The 21712-nt window shown below is 45.1% G+C and overlaps 1 protein-coding gene across 2 annotated transcripts; it reads right to left on the bottom strand.

Annotated features, from left to right (window-relative positions):
* Positions 1–313: 313 nt before the first annotated feature.
* MAPKAPK5 (MAPK activated protein kinase 5) lies at positions 314–21597 on the bottom strand. 2 transcript variants are annotated; one of them, XM_065692463.1, is made up of 14 exons: positions 21273–21597; positions 16596–16669; positions 15253–15328; positions 13977–14074; positions 12409–12517; positions 9790–9879; positions 9092–9187; positions 7772–7852; positions 5077–5264; positions 2717–2837; positions 2297–2427; positions 1643–1764; positions 1211–1315; positions 314–513 (listed from the first exon to the last, which is right to left on the bottom strand). In XM_065692463.1, the coding sequence occupies exons 1-14, from the start codon at positions 21306–21308 to the stop codon at positions 419–421; spliced, it is 1422 nt and encodes a 473-aa protein (XP_065548535.1). In that variant the 5' UTR covers positions 21309–21597; the 3' UTR covers positions 314–418. The 2 variants fall into 2 exon arrangements, with proteins under 2 accessions (XP_065548535.1, XP_065548536.1); XM_065692464.1 differs by having other exon boundaries at positions 1649–1764.
* Positions 21598–21712: the final 115 nt, after the last annotated feature.

The following is a 21712-nucleotide window of genomic DNA, read 5'->3' as shown; positions in this document are numbered from 1 at the left end:
AGGTTTGTGTTCTGCAGCACTCGCTTCAAGTACTTACTGAGCAGGGTGTTGAGAAACTGTGGCTGTCTCATTCACATACATAGTCATTGCAGCTGGCTGTATGTATAGCAGGTGGAAGGCAGCTTCTGCAACTGGCTAGTAAGGAAAAGAATGGTCTTTAACAATACAATCTGCCCCATCTGAGGAGGGCTCATGATTAACAGTACATAAGTGATCATATATACCTCAAGGAACTGAGTTTTAAAAAAATATTACAGTACCAATGATTTTCTTTTTTGTTATCTACAACTATACAGCATTTTCAAGCAGTATGGAAATTTAATGAAATAATTATGATTTATTAATTTACATAAAAATACTTTTTACAGTTAAAGAATAAATCTTAAATGGTAAAAAAAATAAGATTAAGAAGCTCCAGCTATTGAGAGTCATGGGAGTTTGTCTGCTCTTCGATCACTTGTTTTACTATTTCTGCCAGTTTTAGTCGATCCACTTTGTCTGTGAATCCTCTGCCTGAAAGGAAGAAGAACAGGACATCAGCTGGTGCTGGGCACAAGGAGGAAAGCAATCATGGATGAGTTACACACTGAGTTTCATACGAAAATCAGGAGAACATGAGTTATGATCTCTACTTCCACTGAAAAAATTAAGTACTTAAAAACCTGAATTAAACCCAGGCAAAACAGAATGAGGGAAGAGCACTACCAAGCCCTCCCGAACCTGGCTGATACCCCTGTTTCCTTTCTATTCATCAGCATCTGCTCCTGGGGCTGACACCTTTGCCCCCCTGGCTTTGCCAACACTCCCAAGGCAGCTGGCCTAGTTCAGTTCCATTTCCTATCCAAAGCAAGCAGATGTGCTGACACAGATGAGGGCAGCAGCCTCCAGCAGAAAGAGGGTAATAAACAGCTGGAAGGAAACCAGCTGAAAACTGCTAACGCAGTGATGATCCAGTTATGCTGTAATGTCCCTGCTTGACTTGGTGCCTTTGAAAACTCTATCCTGAACCTCAGATAGAGATGTTAAAGCAGAATTTTCTACCTCATTTCTAGAACACCTGAGCTGGCTGAAGGGCTGAAAGTGTCAAAACCTACACCAATCTGGCACAAATTCAAGGCATTTGGGGTTATTTCCATATAAAAAGGTGGCTGCTTCCCCTCTTTCACCCAGCATTAGCACCATTCTCCATGGAAGAGTAGCAGTTCCTCACCATTCCAGCTGAAGCTCTGAAGAGTGTCTCGCAGTAACTTACACTCTCGATTATACTTCCATGCCTCCTGCATCACTTCATTCAGCTTCTCATCTTCATTCTCTCCTGTTTAAGAGACCAGAGATAAACAGGAGGTTTGTCATTCTGCCTGCAAACACTCCGTGCAGTTATATCCCTCCTCCCCTCACACAAACTAAGGAATAGCTTGAAAGCAGACACTCCTCTTTGGAAGTTATTTTAACAGCTTTGCATGTCACTTCTGACACTAACATTATGCATGCACCAAAATTACAGTCTACAGGCAACACTTTCCCCTCCAGACTGATTAGGACAACAGCAGTTTTGTTTATCCTCCCTCACCACTGACACAAACTGATCTTGAAGCACAGTTAAATGCGTTAGGAATGTAACTTTTAAGATAAAAGTGGCAACCTTTACCAGCCTGTGGTAGAATGCACTGAGCAATCACATCTCTCAGCTTTTCCAGAGCCACGTTGGAATCGTTGCTTCCATTCTCAGGGTCATGGATATAAACACCATCCTTCGGCTTAGTGCTGCAAAAGAACAAGGAAAAAACAATTACAGTTTGAATGCAACTCAAGTCTGTAACTCATTGCATAAGTGCACCAGTATAATGGTCTCTTTCACTGCCTGGAAAGCTGGGAATGGGAGCTAGATATAGTATCAATTATAATAATGTCCTATATTATGATACCCTTTAAATATGAAGTAAAATAAATATTCCTCTAATTTAATTCAAATAAGGGTAATCCTAAATGCATCATCCTGTTTTTCAAATAGGGAACTAGAACAAAGAGAGAGAGACAGATTACCTGACTTTTTCAGTAAATAAGTGTCAGGATCAGTAAGAAAATCTTGGAATTCTCTTACTTTACTCAGCTTCTCATAAGGGATCTGTTTGGCTACCTCTAGAATACAGTAACTCTATCCAACTCCTTCCTGCCCTCACTGGCATATCTTGGAAGACACATCATCTTGTGCAAGTAGTAGCTGACTCCAACTACCCACTTCAACATGAAGAGTGTGTCAACCACATCAGGAATTCAGGAGCATGGTTACAATTACCCCAATAGTTTCCTTTTGCGCAGGATCGGGTTGTTGACGGAGTGAAGGGGTTTCAGACTGACTTTCAGGTCCTGTATCCTCATGTTTGCAAGCTGCTCTGCATGAGCCTGTTGTATCCCTGCAACCATTGCCTGCAATGAAGAGAGTTGCACTTGATGTTTTAATTAGCTTCTGTGTGAATGAAAGAATCCTATTTATTTCAGAGATGCACAACAACAATCGGGTTTGCATTATGCAGATTTATATCCCAAATTTCAAGTGGAACCATTTCCATTTTCTTACAAAGGACTCAGGCTCTCCTTAAGGCAGAAAGGATGCTCCTTATCTGCGTAATGCCACATGAAAGGAAACACTCAAACCATCCCAAAGCTACCCAGCTTCCCTATGCAACATTCTTGGAAATTAAAATGTTGTTTAGACCTTGTCCATCATCATCTGGGCAGAGGGGAGGATGTTATCCAGTGCCTCGGTGGAGTTGAGCCAGGGATGGTCCAGCACACCTTCAATGGTCAGACGCTCCTCAGGTTTGACCTTCAGCAGCCTGGGGGAGAAATCAGTCAGTCCATAAAGAGTCTTTGTTGCTTTACAACATGCTGCTCTGTCTGGGGTCAGAGCACGGAGCCATCTCTAAGCATTAGAGGGGCTAAAACCAACTAAAACACTAAGCTGACCCAAAAGCAGTCTGACTTTCCACCAGCTTCACTGCCCCTTGCTGTGGTGATAGTTTAATGCTGTAACAGCTCATTCAGTTACATTGAGCAATTCGGTATAAAAAAAAAAAATGAAAGGCACTGAGGGCCATTTTAGTAATACCTGTGTACTGCTGAACTCTACACTCACATCCTCCCAGATGGGAAAATCACCTTCCAGTTGAACTGGAAATGATCCAGACCAAGACTCTCTGGAAATGCACATCTAGAGCTCATCCATGTAACAAGCTACGCTCATACCAAGGACTCGGGCATGGTGAAGTAAGGCAGAGCTTCCAAGTTAAGAAACCTGTTTACTGAATGAGCAGCTTTTACCATGCAACTCCTTAGCTTTTCTCCCCCCTGCAAAACCTCAAGTAATGGCCACTTTGGCAGAATACAGCACCTCAGAATGAGAAGGAACTTTGAGATCTCTGAAAACACCTTGGAATTAAAACTTCTCTAGAATAAAACCCTGGGCAGAGATTTTGCCGATAAACCGCTGCTCTCATCATCACAACTGCTTAATAAACCAGTGCCATCTCACACAGAGTGCTGACAAGTCATCGCACCAGTTTAAATTAGAGACGGAGCGACTCGATGACTTCAGCAGCCAATATTCGAGATCAGCTTCCTGGCTGCAGAGCACAATTGTTTAACGTACCAAGAAAGTGGAAATAACTTTCACCAAATGTCAGCAGGACCACGGGCTAGCTCAGAAAGCTCAGAAACCAGGTCAGTTTTGATACAAGACACATGCATTCCTTTCCCACAGGTCCTCAAAGTCCTAACCTATTACCAAGCACTCCAGCTTCTAAAGCTCAAGGTCAGAAATCAGCGCAACATGCTTGAAAGGAAGCAGCTGCTTGAATGCCAAATATGACCTCCAGAAGCAAGACTCCATCTGAATAACAGTCTACATAAATATAAATTAATTCACAATTATATGAAGTCTAAATGTATTCCTGCACCATAAACACAGATTCAGACCCACTGGCTGGAAAAGACAAGCAGGTAAGGGAGTCCTGGTAACATTAGTGAGAGAATTAAGTGAACTGAATTCAAACCACATAATTCTGTGAGCTGTGTTTCATGGCCATTTTAAAAGACAATGAAACCTATTGACTGTGGAGCTTCTGAGTGAGAATAAAGAGTTGACCTGGGTATAAATGGAAGTTTCACTGCAATGTAATCTGCAGTTTATTTGGTGAAAGGCTGTGGGCTCTCCTACACTGGCAGAAACAGGTCCCAGCTCCCTTTCCAAACAATGTCAAGTCCTTGGAGATTTTACACTATGGCAGAGGAGACAGTGACAGTTTAAACTTATTTAACAGACTGATTTTTTCCCATTTATGTTGCTTTTATCCTCCCACTTCCTCTGCTGATCCAAGCAAAGGCAGAAAGTCCCCCACACATTTTAAAACACAAGTGAGGTCAAGACCTAATCAGTGCCACATTCTTGCTTTCAAACAGGATCAGTCTTTGAAACATTTGCAACCCAGAGATGTGCATTGCATGATGAACAGTTCCCAGTAGTATTTAGAGTAAAATATCAATGCAAAACCTCATCTCATAGTCTGACACCTTGTGACAAGAGCTTAACCTCCCTTTCCATGCTTCTCTCCTAACTCGTTTCAGACTGTGCCTTACATGAACAGGGTTTTATGGGACAGATCTACCAGATCCTATTGCACCACCTAAATGCCCCCGGATTCTAACAGGAGTTTAAACATTACCATTGGAGATACGTGCCTAAGGAGCACTTGCAGATGTGGCAAGCAGTTGTCTATACTGCTCCGAATCAAGGCCACATACCCATTCCCTTAAAGACTAAACACACAACCGCACTCTAGCAGCTTCAGAGCTGAGAGACAGCAAAAACTGAACACAACAATTGGGGAGGAAAAAGAGACGGAAAGAAAAATATTTACCAGACTTCATTTGTGCTGAATAGGACAGAAAGCTTTTGAGCTGTACGTGCTGCAGACAACCCCCCCGCCTTTGGACAAACAAGCCCTTTGGGATACCTCAATTCCAAGTGATTTTCCAGTTTCACATAAGAGCAATACAACACCTCCTCAACTGACTCACTTTCGCACAATGTCTTTCGCCATTTCTGAGATCTGGCTCCACTCTTCCTCTGGAAATTCAAAACTTCCTGTCATGATCTTTTTCCGCATGTCCTTTGGAATTGTCCGACTGTGGTGTTTGGAGTAAAACGGAGGGTATCCACACAGCATCACGTAAATAATGACACCCAGCGACCACAAGTCACAGCTCTGAAAGCAAGGAAATGATCACTTTGGGGCGCAGTTTGCAGCAAGCAGTGGTGTAGCTACGTTAAAAGCTCTACGTGATTCCCTAAGGAAACAGAAACACAGCTCGGCCTCCTCCTAAAGGTCCATGTGAGGACCTTCATGGGTAAATATGGCAAATAGGTAAGCACAAGGTAACTCCATGCTGCCAAGCTAAACTACTTCCAGGAGCCAAAAGTAGCTTGTTTACAGAACTGCTGTAACTCCATGCTGTGCAATGGTAAATTGCATGGAAACAGCCAGTGCATCAGTGGTGTGAGTAGGCTGCACATTTAGTACCTCTTTCAGGATCCTTCAACCCTACTCTCTCAATACCAGAGCATAAACCAGAATACAGTCATTTTGGAGAATGTGAGACTCAAAAACAGGTGAGCTAGCGAGATGTCTGTAATGGAAAACACACATCCTGGAAGCCAGGAGATGAAGAAGCTTCGGCAAGGCAGGAGCAGTATTTCACACTGTGCTCCCCCCTGTCCTCCCACTCCAGCCTGGAGCTCCCTCCTTTGCCCTTGCAATAGTGTTCCTGCTGGTGTGATACACACCAAGTGCATCCAGGAAGTGGATCCAGCTAAACACCAGCACAGTGAAGAAGCTGAAAGCCACATCTATTCCTCATCTGGATCACATGTGGATGCTGATAACAAAAGAAACTCCAAGGAGTTACCCCCATACGGATGCTTTTCAGGAAGTTAAGCCAATCTCGGATGGCTCCAGAAGCCTGAATTTCTATTTAGGTACCTAAATTTTCATCATTTTTCCATTGACCAGAGATAACTTCTAATGAAATCAATGGAACTTAAGGCATGTAAGTAGGAAACATGTTTAAACTCTTCATCAATATGGTTCTCAGATTCTATGTCTCAGGAGTGAACCCCTCCAGCCACAACATAGACACTCATATTCCATCCAACACACACAGCTTGATAAAACCACTCAAGAATCAAAGATATGGGTTTTTTTCCTCCAATTTAAAACAGTGGGAGAGCAATCCTGATCATGAAGGTGGATCACAGGCATTTCCACCCAGGCTCGGAGTGGCTGTGGAAGGACAGTGTACCTGGAGTCTAGCACAGTCTATTTTGGGGAACCAGGGTTTGCCAGATGCTGCTTTTGCAGTGAGTCACACTTGGCATGGTAAGGATGAGGCCACTTCTTTCAGCAGCCTGTCCAGTTAGTGCCACCATGGCTGAAAGCAGTTCAGAGCAACAGACCAGTGTCTGGCTGCAATCATCAACTGGTTTCTCCAGGTGGAGAAGAGATGATCATAACTATAAAGAAGGCAGATTCATGAATAGGAAACACTAGACAATAGGTCTCCCTACAGAAGGCTACTAAAACACAGGACTATATATCATACTACCCCCTTTAGCATGTGGTGGGTTAAACCACTGTCCCTAAAGCTGGAAGCAGTGTAGATACTTAGCCCTGCTTTCAGAAACCAGCTACCTTTAATCAAAACTGACTCTGAAATAACACTCAGTGGTTCAAACACTGCTCAGCCAGCAGGAGACAGGGATGATAAGAGGGAAGAAAATGTTTTGGAATGAGCAAAAAGGAGCACAGCCTTTCAGGACACTTTCTGTTATAGCTCTGCCAAGATTCTCACAGCACTTGTCATCGCTCACGGCCACTGCTACAGACCACACAGCACACAAAATTGGTCACTCTGCAGAAGAACCCTGATAGAGACGAGGTACCACGAGAGCTGCCTGAACAAGATACCCCAAATAGTGCTTTGCACACCCAGAAACTCTGCCTGGCAGCAGGGAAGAGGTTTCCTTTGAGCCAGTCGCTTGTGGAGGTGAAAGAACTTCCCACATGGTCACACTGCAGCAGAACCATTCTGCTCTCTCCCAAATCTTTAATATTTAATATTTAGGGCTCCTTTAACAGTGCTTGTGCATTTCCTTTTAATTAAAGGATCATTAATTAAGCTGGGACCAAGTGTGCATTTCATTATTCACTCTATCAGGAGGAACACAGAGCCAGAAGCACTAAAGCCTGTCATTTCTAAACAGAGAAAGACAACTACCTGCACAGATCATTATCTTCTAATTTGCCCATTCAGCTGAATGAAGCCTTGTCTGAACCCAACACATTGAAGGGAAGAAATACCACTGTCTTCCTGGTCACTCCTTTAAGGAAAGCCAAAGGAACCACACTTTTGAGAAATACAGCCCTACAAATACTACTTTCTAACATGTGGACACAAACCAGCAAGCAAGATGTTATCTCCCTACTGCTCCCTGCAGATCCTGCTTTTGACTCAATGTGAGACTAGTTGGATGTATTCCTGAGGTAAGAACAACTGCATTGCTCCTGGCCATAAATGTGCAATTTCAAGGCAATCAAGTTTATTGCCTTAGGTGATAAACTGTGTCTACAGACTGCTCCTACAGCAGATACATTGGTGGGGTTGGGAAGACATTGTGCTGTAAAGACATTGACTTGTGGCCAGTTTCACAGCTTACCTTGTTGTAAGTGTAAGGTGTTGGAGAGGTGGGGATAATACCAGATTTTTCTTTCTGATGCCGTCTTTGTGCCTCCAATACCTGTTGCCATGAGAGAAAAAACAGACAAAAATCCAAAATCCATCTCATCTACAGGCACCACAAACAGCAATGCCCATGCCAAAGATGCCCGATGCTTCTCCATTCGGTGGACTTCTTCCAGCTACTGAAGACTCTGCCAAAATCAAACTGCTCTTCCTCAGAAAGACTGAACTTTCCACATAGGGGAAATCTCAGGTAAAATAGTTTGCTGTTTTGGGTGAAAACTCCACTTTTCTGAATTAAAGCAATTACTCACACCTCGTTTGGTCAAAACCTCTAACACCTCCCTACTTTGGGACTAGAACCTAACCCCTGTTTGGAGGGTAACCTTAGCTCTAGAGACGTCCCTTTTTGCCTCTCCCACAAACACATCACATCAAATTTGTCCCTTGCTGATCAAATCTGTGTTTCTACAAAAATCTCTGTTTAAACATGCTTGGGAAAAGCTTTCTGTGGGTTTGGTGGTTCACTTGTTCTACAAACCCTGCCTGTGGTGCACATGGCCCCTCACCAGCAGGCTCCAGCTGAGGAGGCCTTTTCAGGGCACTCAACCGTGGCCGCATGGTCTGCTCCCTGCAATCTCTCTCCCCAGTCATTAAAGGCTGCTGACGTGCCCAGTATTGCAATTAAATATCCGCAGTTTTCCCTTTATTTTCTTCAGGACCTCAACACAAAGCACAAAAGAGAGTGGGGAAAAAAGCACCACAAGACCCAGCCTGCTATAATGATAGATTATGTCTCAATGCACACTGACAAAGGGGGCAAGCCAAGGTGAACAGGTAACCCTCTGGCACTGCTCTCTTAAGCAATTGCCTTTACAGAACCTTTTTGTTTCACTGTAGTCTTTTTTAATATCATCTTGAACAAGCCTGAGCTGGAGGAAGGATTGCAAAGCAGGGACTTCTCCAAACCAACTGCTTTAATGCAGCTAAAGGCCAATTGTCCAGATTCTGGAGTAGTCTCATTGGTGGCAGTTGGGTCTGGGAAAGTCAGGAGGCACCAGCAACCGGTCAGTGCTAAGGACACAGCCTGGGAGATCTGCCTCACAATCTCCTGCTGATATCAATGGATCACTGTGGCACTCCACCTTCAAAGTTGGCTACTATATAATTACTGAAGATTCCTGTGCCCAGAAGCCCTTAACAGGACAGCAAAGGCTTTTAAAATGACACGGTTATGGAGACACAAGCAATAAAGATCATGACTCCCCTTCAGCCCAGAACTGTAATCGTTTGTTACCTGAGGTGCTACATAATATGGAGTGAACTGTGGTGTCATCAAGTCACCTTGGTCTACTTTGGCAAATCCAAAGTCACACAATTTAACAGGAGCATCCTGAAACAAGGACAAGAGGCTTCATTACAAAATCTCATTGTATCGGCTTTTCTAATATACATTTCTTCACTTCGTACTCACCTTACCTTTGCCACATGTACTCCTCTTTTGTATTCATACCCTCACCATTCCACAAAGCAGCCACATCATAAATTGATCTTTGAAACAATCATTTTTGTTTTCCTGGGTGCACTGGGTCTAAAGCAGTCCCCCTCTGATTTGGAGAGCACATTGTAGGGGTATCACTGCATATGCAGGGTGGTTATGAGCAGAAGAATGAAAAGGTCAAGAGCTTGGATACGTCAAAGCACCCATACTGTATGTTAGAACATCCCGACAACACCCAGGGAGCAAACGTGGCAGACTGGATCCTCTTATCATCAAAACAGGATTCTGTGTTGGGGTGGAGAACCTGAGCCATATTTAACAGCAGCAGCAGAGGCTGTACTCCAAACAGATCAGAGTACAGAAAAGCACAAAGCCAAAAAAGCTCCTTAATTTTTGTCACCACAACATTGCATTGATGTCATGTTGCAACTATTCTGAAAACCACCGTTTTACAGAATTCAGCAGGAAAAAAGAACACCAAGGCTTCATCTTACCAGAGAGTTATCCTTGAAGAGGAGATTCTCAGGCTTGAGGTCTCTATGTGCAATGTTTAGTGAGTGGCAATGCTGCAAAGCCAAAGCTATCTGAAAAAGGGCACAATAAATCAACCACAATTACAGAACTCCTCCTTTAGCCTGAACACTTCTTTTAGCTTTAAAAAGGACATTGCAAACTTAGCTTAGAGCCCATATGTTGCTCACTCCACTTAGGTACAATTCAGAGTTAAGACAAGCCTGGCCATCCTGCACATCAGTGCAGTAGAGCCACGACTGGGAAATGAAACCCACCACTCAAACAGGAAATAAAAGCTAAGTTTTACTGAGCTTCCCAGCCATCTCAATTTGACTAACTCTGGGTATTATTAACCCCCAGAAGTGACACAGATCATGACACAGATCCTTTTACATGCTATGCTAGACTTACAAGGTCACCACTTGCTTGCACCCTCTCCAGCAATTATGTTCTGTTTGACAGTGAGCAGCAAGTTCTTGCTTCAACATTTCACTGAGTATTTTATCACATTTGTTTCTGGCTTAAGAATCAACATTCAGGCAGTTTTAATCTTTAATTCCTAATGGTACTGTCTGGAATCTACTCATTTCATGACATATTACTCAGAAATGCATTACTTGATTCGTTCAAAGACAGCTTCTTACGCTGCTGTGGTTTAGAAACCTGTAACCCAGCCATGAAAGCTCTACAGACCATACGTTTCAAAGTGCAATTCATTTAAAGACAAGGCATAAATACTTAAACAGCATCACTGAAAGTAAGGCAAAGCCACACAACCCTTATTTGAAAGTATTCCTGTTGGCTTCTGTAGGATCCGACCCAAACACAGAGCTCTAAGTGAAGTGCTGAGTCCTTAGGAGACTGTAAATTACCATTACATGAGAACTTCATTGTTCACTTAGAACCAAACGCAAGCATGCTCCCAGAGAAAATGAGAGCTTTGAAACAAGGTTTAACTATTACTATTATTAAGACCCAGTTCAAGACAATGATGAACCACCATTAGATGAAAGAATACAACTTTAACATTGCTTTCAAACTTCACTTGTATAAACATTAAAGCAAAGAGTTACTTGAGCAGCTTGAATAACCCACGTGTTCACACAGTCAGAATTCAGCTCAAAGTCTTGCCTTTTGGTACAGTTTGACAATATTATCCCCACACGTTAATCCTAGAGACTGCCATCGTCAAAACGAAACAGCCCAAAGGACATGAAAACAAACTGTCAAGAGTAATTCTGCGCTTCCACCTCATTTCTTCGTTGGATGACACCAAAAAGGGCACAGCACAATTAGCATTTCATTAGAAACCAGTCAAAGCACAAGCCAGAAAAGTAAGATTCAATACTTCAGCCTCAGCACCAAAGATTATCTCCCCAGCTTAGGGAGAAGCAAGGGATGAGGATATGGATATATTCATAAAGCCACGTCAATTTACAACAAACTCTGTAACATCTTGTCTCACATTTTCTTTCCTTTATTCACTGCAGTGATCACTGGTGTGGGAGCAAGACATTTACTGATTGCTATCTCCAGTGTAGCTTCTCACCTACACTTCATGTATCCTGCGTTTGGAATGCCAATGTAACCTCTGCAAGAAGCAAACAACAGCAACTCCAGCCCTAAACTTCATGCCGTGGTGCCATTTTGACAGCAAGACCCTTCTGCCTTGTGGGTCCTTACACCAACCTGCTGGTCCTCTGCTGTAGCTCCGTAGAAAGGCTACCAGAACACACAGCCATCTTTCCTGCAACCCCCCCACTAATCCAAGCTTTCTGACTGCACACCACAAGTCATCCAACAGCTTGGAAGTGAAAGGGAATGAGTTCACCCCAAAATGACATTGGGAATGAATCTTACAGAGGCCCTTCTGCTTCATTATCCTACCTACTATAGCTAGTCACACCAGACACACTGCTAAGCAAGAAAGAGCCTGATGGACACCAAACCCTCTAACAATAAATCCCATGAAGGCTATAAAATAGAACATTCAAGAGAGAGTTGTGTAGAGAAATGGAGAGGGAAAAATGACATCGGAACAAACAGCACAGAAAACATGCACTGCAGTGGTACATTCCTCTTGTTATCTTCCACAACTCCAAATACAGAACCCAGCTTGAAAACCACTGGCCCAGGACACACGTATGTTATTGTCTGCTGCCCAAGAGGTGAGAGAAACACCAGCTCTGTGTCATGGCCAAGAGCGATTCTCAAACTGGAGCTCAGGAGCCGCATGGGGTCTGTGAGAGCTGTTGGAGGTAACACCTTTAAAACAACAGTGAGGAAACAGCAGGAAGGTTGTGCAAGAGAAGAGCTTTCTCAGGTGAAGGGTTCTGTAGACCAGGTCAGGAAAACCACTGCTAAAGACAGCAGAGACCCCAGGGTCCCAACCCAGAACAACCAGCCCACACCTTCAAATCCTTTGCTTCTATTCAAACTTTGGCATTGTCAGGTTATAACAAAGCAGGCAATGATCATCGGATCAGAACTGAGGATTATTTTAGCTTCCTTTTTCCCCACCACCCCTCCCCACCCAAAAATTGTTAAGTACTTTAGCCATTATCATTCATGGATTTGCTTATACATGGGGGTTGACTTGCCTGCTTTGTTACTTGGCTTGCTTGCTTCTCAGTAAAGTGCCGGTGCTGGCTGATTCTGTGAAATAGCTCTCCCCCTTCCATCATCTCCATTACAATTAGGAGCCGAGCCCTGTTCAAAAGCATTTCATTTTGTTATATTAAAAATAATAAAAAAAAGAACAGAGTTGCTAAGCTAATAATGCATACTTCACGTCTACTGATGGAGGCCGAAAGAGACATGTATACTCGCTTCTCCTACAGTTGTTAGGGCTATTCTGGTTCTCTAATTCTGCCTTTAAGCACATAAACTGCAGGATTTTCTAGCTCCATGCATCATCTGACTCACTGATTGTCAGCCAGGAATCTACAGCTCCCTCTCCATGATGGGCTCCCACATCCAGCTGGAACAAACACCATGGACATGTCTACATGGATGCATTTAGACAGATGCATGCTCCAACCATGCTTTCCACCAGCAAGCCAGTTTGGACCTGGAAGCCATTTAGACACAACTAAAGAATAATCCAGCAGGTAGAGTCTTGCATTAAACAGGCTGAACAGCTTCCAGGCTGGAGTTGGCTTAGAGCACAGCATATACCTGCCTGCACCCATCCTTGCAGACGTGCTGACCTGCCTCGCTGTCTGCCTGGGCGCTGGAGATGATCACGGCAACTTTGAAGCAGAAGGTTGAGGAATTACCTTTAATGCTTTTGAGTCTGGATCCTCCACTGCACCTCCTGGTTTTAATTTACAGTTTTATTGCCATAATTAGGAAGGATAACGAATAGAAAGAGTGGCGACCAGGGCTGTTAGATCCTCAACAAACTAACCCCTTGCTCTCCTTGCCACACAGCAAAATCAGATACATCAGAAGCTAAGACAGGTCTCAGCTCTTTAATCCTCCCAGCTCTGATATTTTCTTTTCAACTAACATCCAATTAGAAGACAGTACTTTTATCCCAAGTGATATTAAGGTATGAAGAATAAGCTTGCTTCATGTTTGGCTGTGTTCACTTTAAGCAGGACAATGTATGGAGAGATTACAGGGCAGAACCTAGCATTTTAGGAACAAGTCTTTCTTCCATTATGTGTTTAATGAAGACTGGCACTCTGAGTTTCCCAGTGGCTCACAGGCAACACCATCATGTAGAAGGATCTCACTTGCTCTAGGTAGCAACAGAAGTCACAGCTCTAATCCTGCTTTAACAGTGTTTTGAAATCAGAAGGAGCTTAAAGGTTACAATCAATTCAGTTCAAGCTCCTAAAGCAGTATCAAAGCAAGGCAGAAGCTAGAAGCTAATATACTGTCTCTGACAATGCACGTGTCACAGACTGAACCAATGAAACACCTGAAAAATGAAGATGCATGCAAAACCAGCAGTGAACGATGCAAATTCATTTAAATCCTCAAAGGTCTGGGCACTGAAAGGGTGAAAAGCAAGTTTGCTTAGTCTGAAGAATAAATATATCTGGAAACCCCCATAAATGTCCATTTTGGTCAAAAAAAAAAACCCCACGCAGACTCCACTATACCTTGGCCTAAACATGGAAAGCAAGCTGTGGGGATGAATCACCCTATGTAACCTTACCTTGGGCTGGATTCATGTGGGAACTGCACACTGTTAGCATAAACTTCAATAATCTGAACAATATTGGGATGTGTTGCACACATCATATGCAGACGTACCTTGAAGAGAAGGGAAGAAACGTTACTGTACACAGCAACATGCACTTGCCCGCTCTGCTCCTCCCTCTGCCCCCAAGACTGCAGCACACTGCTGCTACCAGTGCTCAGCACCAGTTACACCCACTTTAAAGCTATTCACACAATAAGAAATGCCTACAAGGGTTTATAGGAATGGCCATTACGTTGCTTAGACCAGGTAAGGCACAAAGATCATAGGTTGCCAACCTATTTGTTATGGACCACGGAACAAACCCAGCAGAGCTCCAAAAAAGCCCAGTCTTCAATTTCATTGGGGTTTCTAAGTAAATTCCAAGCTAGAACTGGCTTTAAAGTAGCAATAGAGATATGATTGAGACCAAAAATTCATGAGTAAAACCTGAAATTCCATAATCTGGCTTCTTTTATGGCCCAATGACCCAGCAGCTGCAACACAAGAAACCTCATCTCCTTTTCCAACATTCTGAAAGAGGAGTTTTCCCCAGTTTAAAGCTACCTGGAACTGCTACATCAAGCTGAGGTTTGGTGCTGTTTGGAAAGAGAATATTTCTCCCTGTGAATTTTAAGTGAGAATTTGCTCAGTGACAGGAAATGGAAGTTGCCTAAACCTTGAGGACAATTAATCCTTCTTTCCTTTCCAGGACAACCTGAATGACTGTCACGCCAATGTCACGTCACATCATGTCAACTGACTGACAGTCTGGTACCTTGGCACGCCTCTTGCCAGCTACAGTAAGTCACAAAAGGCATCAATGAGCTTCTTTAGTTTCTCATACATGGATAAACCCACACCATTTAGAGCACATTTTGAAGCATTCTCGGCAATTCTTAGTGACATCCAGGAGGGAGATGTACAGAAACAGAATTCATTCTGAACTATTCAGATTACATGGAACGTACGGAGAACACCAGCTTTAAAATGCAGCTCTATAAATGACACTGGTACCTATACACCTAACACCTACAGCAAACTCAGAGTTAGAAATCCCCCCTTCTTTCACCCACTACCTCATCCTACAGGAGCTGAGCTCAGCGAGGCCAGAGGAGCAAACCCAGGGAACCTTGCATAGCAAGATCTGTGGATCAGTGGGGTTTTTCCTCTCTTAAACCATTGCAACAATGCAGCAAAAGGGCAAGATTTGTGCTGTGTGAGAAGCAGACAGTATAAACAGGAACTATACCTCATTTCTAGCTTTTGGACGATCAAGAAGGATTTTCAGTGCAAAGCGTTCTTGAGAGGCTTTTTTCATGCAGACTCTGGTATTACAGCAATAAAATCATTCAGTCAGCAAGAACGTTAAAAAGACACTTCAAGCAATTGATGTGCAGTTACGAGTTTGCTCTCCACATGGGAATGAGCAGTAATGCCCACAATCTGGAATACACAGGGCACCTGTCACCACGTCCCAGCTTGAAAGCCTCAGTTTTCAGCCTCCCACAGCAAACAGGTTACGTAGAAACACCTCACACAAAGTTCTATTTTCAGCAGTGCAGTAAAAGGACTTCAGAGCAATGGGAACTGCAGACAAGCAGAACACACTCTGTACACCCAGCCTGAAGAGACACCCTGGATGGAAAAACCCCAAACCACACAGAGGCAGCCTGCACATCCCCAGTGGAGGGTGTAGTCTGCAGTAAACAGAGTGTTTCTGAATGGAAACCCTTGCTTTGGCAAGGCCACCAACTGTGTCACACACAGGTTTTCTCTCTCCTTCCCCCATTTAACATTAACAATTGAACTGCGTCAGAGGCAAGGGCCCACATATAACCAGGCAGCTAAAGGAAGAAAGCACAAAGGGACATTTTAATAAAGATGAGAGGCAACACAAAATGGATAAGGAGAATAAACCAATTGCCTGGACAAGATAAACAGTCACAAAAGACAATCGCCCTGTCAAGCATCCAGAAACAAGAGGTGCAGGCAGCTGTTTTCCAGCACAAATTCCTGCTCCCAAAAGCGCTTATTGAAAAGGGGATGTATGTTTTGCTTTATGGAAAGCATCCAGCTCCTGCAGGGTTAGAAATTCATGCTGGGCAAGCCTGGTTGGAGATGCAGAGCTCACTGCACTATCTGCTTTGGCCTCACATGAGGATCTGAATAAACAGCTGATAAAAATAGCTAAGGGCACACAGTGCCAATGCCCCAAGTGATGATACCTTAGATGGGACCAGCGACCTTTGCACCACACTGACACTAGTACCAAAGGGACAAAGGTGTTAGAGCAGAAGCATCTGCTGTCTCCATTTCACCACCAACTCCTGTTCCCTCTTTGCTTCAGGAACACAGCCGTGAGATGGGATAATGCAGAGAGAAGAAGAGAGATTTGACTTGAAACACACCCAGAAAAGACAATAGCACATCAGCTATGACCCATATGGGGTAGACACATTTATTTGTCTATAATGAGAGTCTTCCATGTAACACATCTGCTGTTAGCACACTTACAATATGTACTCACTTATTACTCACATAGCTAATGAAACAGGCTGAGATTACACACAAACCCGAGGTGTATGGTCTTACCTAACGGGACCACTGATCCCAGCTCCCAGCTTCTGAGTCCAGTTAATGTTGTACTCCTCTAAAATGGAGGTTTCCTAGTCAAGAAGGAGCAGGGGGAGGGAAAAAGAGAGTAAAGAAAATAAATCAAACTAAATGAATTACTACATCCCTTCAAAAGAACCCATCTCACAGACCTCATCTGCAAGCTCTGAGCGCAGAAAGAACCTGGTTTGGAGCTTTGCTTCACACCAGGAAAATTGAACATAAATACAAATGCTCACCTAAGAATATATCACAGTTTAAAGTTATTTCTGTGCAGCTGAGACTGCTCACTTAGCATTTGGAAAATGGATTATTAGCAACAGTAAAAGGGATCTTGTACCTTTAATACAGGAAGCACATCAAGAGCAATCCCACCCCAGCTTTTAAATCCAGCTTCCTACCTAAAAATGATCAATCACAATTGAACACAACAGCCCAATTTTAGCATTATTATGTATTTTCTTTGTCATAAGCTAAAATGGAAAATTATTCTGTTGCTTTCTTTGGGTTTCCAACCCTTTGGAATCATTATCCTGTAATTTAAACCCTGCCTGACTAGTTTTAGCTTGTCTGATAATGAACCAGGCTCATGTTTGTAATCCTTTTGTCTAAATCCATACAAACAGGGTTTGGTTTCATTATGACAAGGGCTATCATGCTTAAACATGTCACAAGGCAGGATGCAAACGTAGCTTCAGTGTGGAACATTTTGATTAACGCTGCTGCCACGTGCTGTTACACAGATGGGGATCCACCAACAGAGCAGGGCTGACGCTGGAAGCGTGGGCAAACTCAGCCACCAAACAAAACACACATAAAGAAACCTGATAAACTGCAAGAAACTGCCCAAGAAGCTGTGGCTGCCCCATCCCTGGCAGTGTTCAAGGCCCGGTTGGACACAGGGGCTTGGGGCAACCTGCTCAAATGGAAGGTGTTCCTGCTCTTGGCATGGGGTTGAAACCGAATGAGCTTTATTGTCCCTTCCAACCCAAACCATTCTATATTCACTCATAGATGATTTGGATTAGAAGGGACCATAAAAATCATCTGCTTCCAACCCCCTGCCATGGGCAGGGACACCTTCCACTAACCTACAGAGGAGGAAACCGAAAACACTCCTGCTCTCGACTAATTGGGAACGGCAGTCCCTGACCTGGGATCATCCGCCCGCGCTGCAATAGTTGTGGATTAACACTATTGCCAGGCTGGAGCCAGACCTCAAGCCACACGGCTTGGAAAACAAAGCAAGAGAGGAAAGCTGATATTTAGGGCAAGATTTGAAGGGATTAGAGAGTGCAAAAGATAGTTATGGAAGGAAAAATTGTCCGTTATCGCAGTCTGCAGTATCACACCAATCATGCGTGACTACTCTGAATGGTGTGAAGGGAAAAGTTTCAGTGAACAGCGGGTTTTATAGGAAAGGGGAAGAAAAGCACAGTGGATCAGACGTGGTTTGTTGGTTTTAAGTAGAAACGCACAGAATTTATCAATTTAATTAATATAAATGCCACTTGTGAGAAGCTATTGGGAAAGAGCTGATTTCATTTTCCTGATGTCCAGATACAGAGAATTGAAGGCAGAGCTGGAATGAAACCACAACTGTAGAAGAGCATTAACAAGAGGAGAATGGGTTTCTCTGGACAAGGGAGTACATCCTCAGCACATGCTTTCAAGATAAGTTTTTAAGTCACACCACTGACCTGGAGAAGCAAATGCCAAAGGACTCCAGAGCAACACTATGATTGAGCGATAATAGTTCCTCATTACTTTTATAGAGAGCTTTGAAGTGCACTGCTCCTCTTCCAAAACCAAAGGCCCTGCCTGCCCCCAAACCTCCCCAGCCCTTCAAACACACAGCCTGGGCTAAAAGGAGATACTTGTCTCCACACACAAGCCCAGTCTTGACTATAGTTTCTGCTGCCTCATGCCGCTTCTGCAAGGGCATGGACACTACTTGCTTCATCCCAGGTGAATAAGTGGAACAGAGAAGTTTGTTGGGAATTGGAAAGCCTGAGATCTACAGGTCAAATGAAGGGAAAATAAGATCTGCTAGTTCTCAACTCCCAAAGGACAAGAGCAACCACTACAAATAAGCCCATTTTTAATAACAATTTATTTCCTCTTTCGTATTCGGCATATTTACCATTGTTTTAAATAAAAAAGCCAACATTTGTGCTTTCTGCATTTTTATTTGGATTCCAATCTTCACTCCAAAGCAGTTTTACAACTCAGAAGTAAAAAGGAATCATCTATTGATCAAAAAACACCATTCACCATTTCCTAACGATATGAAATACAGTATTTGAGACCTCTGATGCCCATCAAGGTACAGAATTCCTCATACCACCTATTAGAAACAGCAGCTCCAAACACAGCACCAAGACTACACAGCTGCAAATCAACACAAGTTCTATGATTCTATAACACTCAGAGTGAGACACCTAAAACGTACAGATATAAAACTGCCTGTGGAAACACCAAAAGCTGTTCCAACTGGTCACACTGAATGCTTTGCCTCTTCATTTAGATGAATGCCCTGTGGATGCTGGCGACAGAGGGAATGGTATCCCGCACTGAACTCCACATCTGGAGAACACAAAGCCTTACAGCAGCACTGCTGCACAGCACTGAACTTGTGTTCAGACTGGCTGACAGGTCAGCTGGAACTAATCCGCTGCTGCTGGGAACAGAGGAGGCAGAACAGTGCCAGAGAGCACTTTCCAAAGGAAAATCTGCAGTGTTTCTTACAGGAAACCTTTTTCTCCCACTGTGAAAGGAACTTGAAACTTCTGATCACTCCTCAGATTAATTTCCAGTCAGCAAAGGGAATAAACCGATTTGAAATGTATTGAATTACACAAGTTTCACGCAGAGCACTCTCCAATAGCACAATTCCCTTTCAGCAAGCTCAGGGTACCTAAACCAACAAGGTCTGAGCATCCTCCTGTGCAGAGTCAGCAGTCTGCGATGCTATCGGCCTGGAAAGGCAGGGCTTGAAGACCTCTCCCAGCCTGATCTGCTTTCTGACAGGGATGGACACGCATCAGGACCGCTCAGGGGAGCATGCAGGTGCTTCTCAGCCTCCACTGAATCCCAACAGGACAAGGTCTGAAATAAGGTACTTCATGTGTATCCACTCCAGGCAATTACAAGTCCACAGACGGCTGCTTGGACAAGCTCCATGCATTCAACAAGTGAAATGCCAACAGCAGCGTCACTCGAGCTCCACTGCTCCAACACGCAGCCTTGCAACTACTCTGCCTCCAACAGCGATCGCTATCTGGAATCACAGACCTTAAACCTGCAGGTGCAGGTGGAAATGAATCGAACTGAACAACAACCAAGTGTCTGAGGAGTAGGAAAATCAGCGTAACGCATAAAGGTACTAAATTAGGTCGAGAAGCAGACAAACCCAAAGATTTGCCCAGAATCTGTTCTCAATCAAACCCTCCCCGCTCAGAGGGGCGGAAAGTCCGTACACTTACACAACCACTTCAGCTCATTTGGCTCGGTTTTAACCTCAAGAGCTCCGATGCAGATCTTTACTTTCCCACGAAATACCAGAGAAATACTTGAAAAACCTTATTTTTGAAAGCCTTCAGGACAGCTGCTTCACCTGCACTGCGCCGAGCTGGACAACGAGGCAGGAAGAGACAGTAGATCACTTCAATAGGCTGGGATGGCTGAACACAGTGCTTGGACTTCCTTCTATTTTGGACTTTTTTAGTTCAAAAGGAAAACTGCTCGTATTTTAAATCAATCCAGGTTTCAAGAATAGAAAACTTGTGCTGAGACATCCCCTGCACTGATTTTTATCCCAAGTGAGCTTTGTAAAGACAAATCCCACCACGGCAGATAGCAGGGCTAAGGAAAGGTGGCAAACCCCAGACTGGTTTGTGTTGAAGGGACCTTAAAGCTCCTCCAGCTCCAGCCCCTGCCACGGGCAGGGACCCCTTCCACTGCAGCAGCTTGCTCCAAGCCCCTGTGTCCAACCTGGCCTTGAGCACTGCCAGGGATGGGGCAGCCATCCAAATGCCAATCTAAGGGGTCTTTTAACCTACATCCTCCAGGAATTCATACATCCTGTTAAAACAAGCATAGACGAAGACACCCAGACAGTGACAGCGAATGCTTTGCACAAGATAAGGAGCCTGCAGAGTCTTTAAAGCACTGTTTTATTGTCACTTTATCTCAAAAGGGCTTTCCCCGGCTGCTCCAGGGGACCCGCTCAGCCGCGCACTGATCCCCGCTGTGAGCACAGGAGCCCCGGCTGCGCTCAGCTCCTCCACCCCCTCCCCAAGCACCAACATCCCACCCGCGGGGTTTGTTTTCATGGCAGCATCCCAACAGGAACTCGGGGATGCACGGAGGCGACAGCGCTGCCCCTGCACAGCCGCGCAGCGCTGCGAGGCAGACACCGGGGACCCCGCTTCTGCTCCCCAGCGCCTCAGCACCTCAACACCGACCCCGCGGCAGCCTCCGCCCGCAGCTCCCACCTCCTCGCCCGCTGTCCGGCGCTGCGGGTGACCGCCCTGAGTGCAGCCGGGCCCCGGTAGAGACGCAGCCCTACGAGAAGCGGGGAGCCGGACCCGTCGGGCCGGAGGCGAGCGGGGGCCGGTGGCGGGGACACCCCGAGCGCCGCTGCCTCCTGCCTACCTTGATCATCTTGTCCATGTCCGGATCCTCCGACATCCTCCCGCGCGGCCGCGGGGGCCGAGGGCCGGCGGGGCACAAGCAGGGAGGCGGCGGCGGGGCCGGCCCGGGGGGCGCTGGGCCGCGTTAGGCAACGGGCAGCCCCGGAGGAGCCTTTGTGCCACCTCCGCAGCGCCTCATCCCCGCCCGGGCAGGCCGGGGCGGGCCGGGACCTCGCGGGGAGGCGGAGGAGGGGGCCCGGAGCCGCTGCTCAGCCCGGGAGCCGCCGCCGCCGCGGAGCCGCCGCCCGGCAGCCAGGCATTGCCGGCACCCTGACACGGGCACTCCCGCCGGGCGGCGCGCCCCGGCGCAGAGCCGCCGAGCCAGCCGCGCCCCGCCCGGGAGCACGGCCCGCGGCCCCCGCCGCCTCCCCGTTCACACCGGAGAATTGTCGGAGCCCCGGC

This window comes from Lathamus discolor, chromosome 12 (assembly GCF_037157495.1).
Source record: "Lathamus discolor isolate bLatDis1 chromosome 12, bLatDis1.hap1, whole genome shotgun sequence".
NCBI classification, from domain to species: Eukaryota; Metazoa; Chordata; class Aves; order Psittaciformes; family Psittacidae; genus Lathamus; species Lathamus discolor.
This window is presented reverse-complemented; position numbering and strand designations above follow the sequence as displayed.

Bases quoted from the DNA above. Each gene is read 5' to 3' on its own strand.
- MAPKAPK5 (XM_065692463.1), bottom strand. From the start codon at position 21,308: ATGTCGGAGGATCCGGACATGGACAAGATGATCAAG. The intron at 9,880-12,408 runs GCAAGTCAACCC...GCCCTTTTTCAG, and splicing joins CAAGCCAAGTAACAAAGCAG to ATAGCTTTGGCTTTGCAGCA. The intron at 9,188-9,789 runs GTAAGATGAAGC...TCCTTGTTTCAG, and splicing joins TCTTCAAGGATAACTCTCTG to GATGCTCCTGTTAAATTGTG.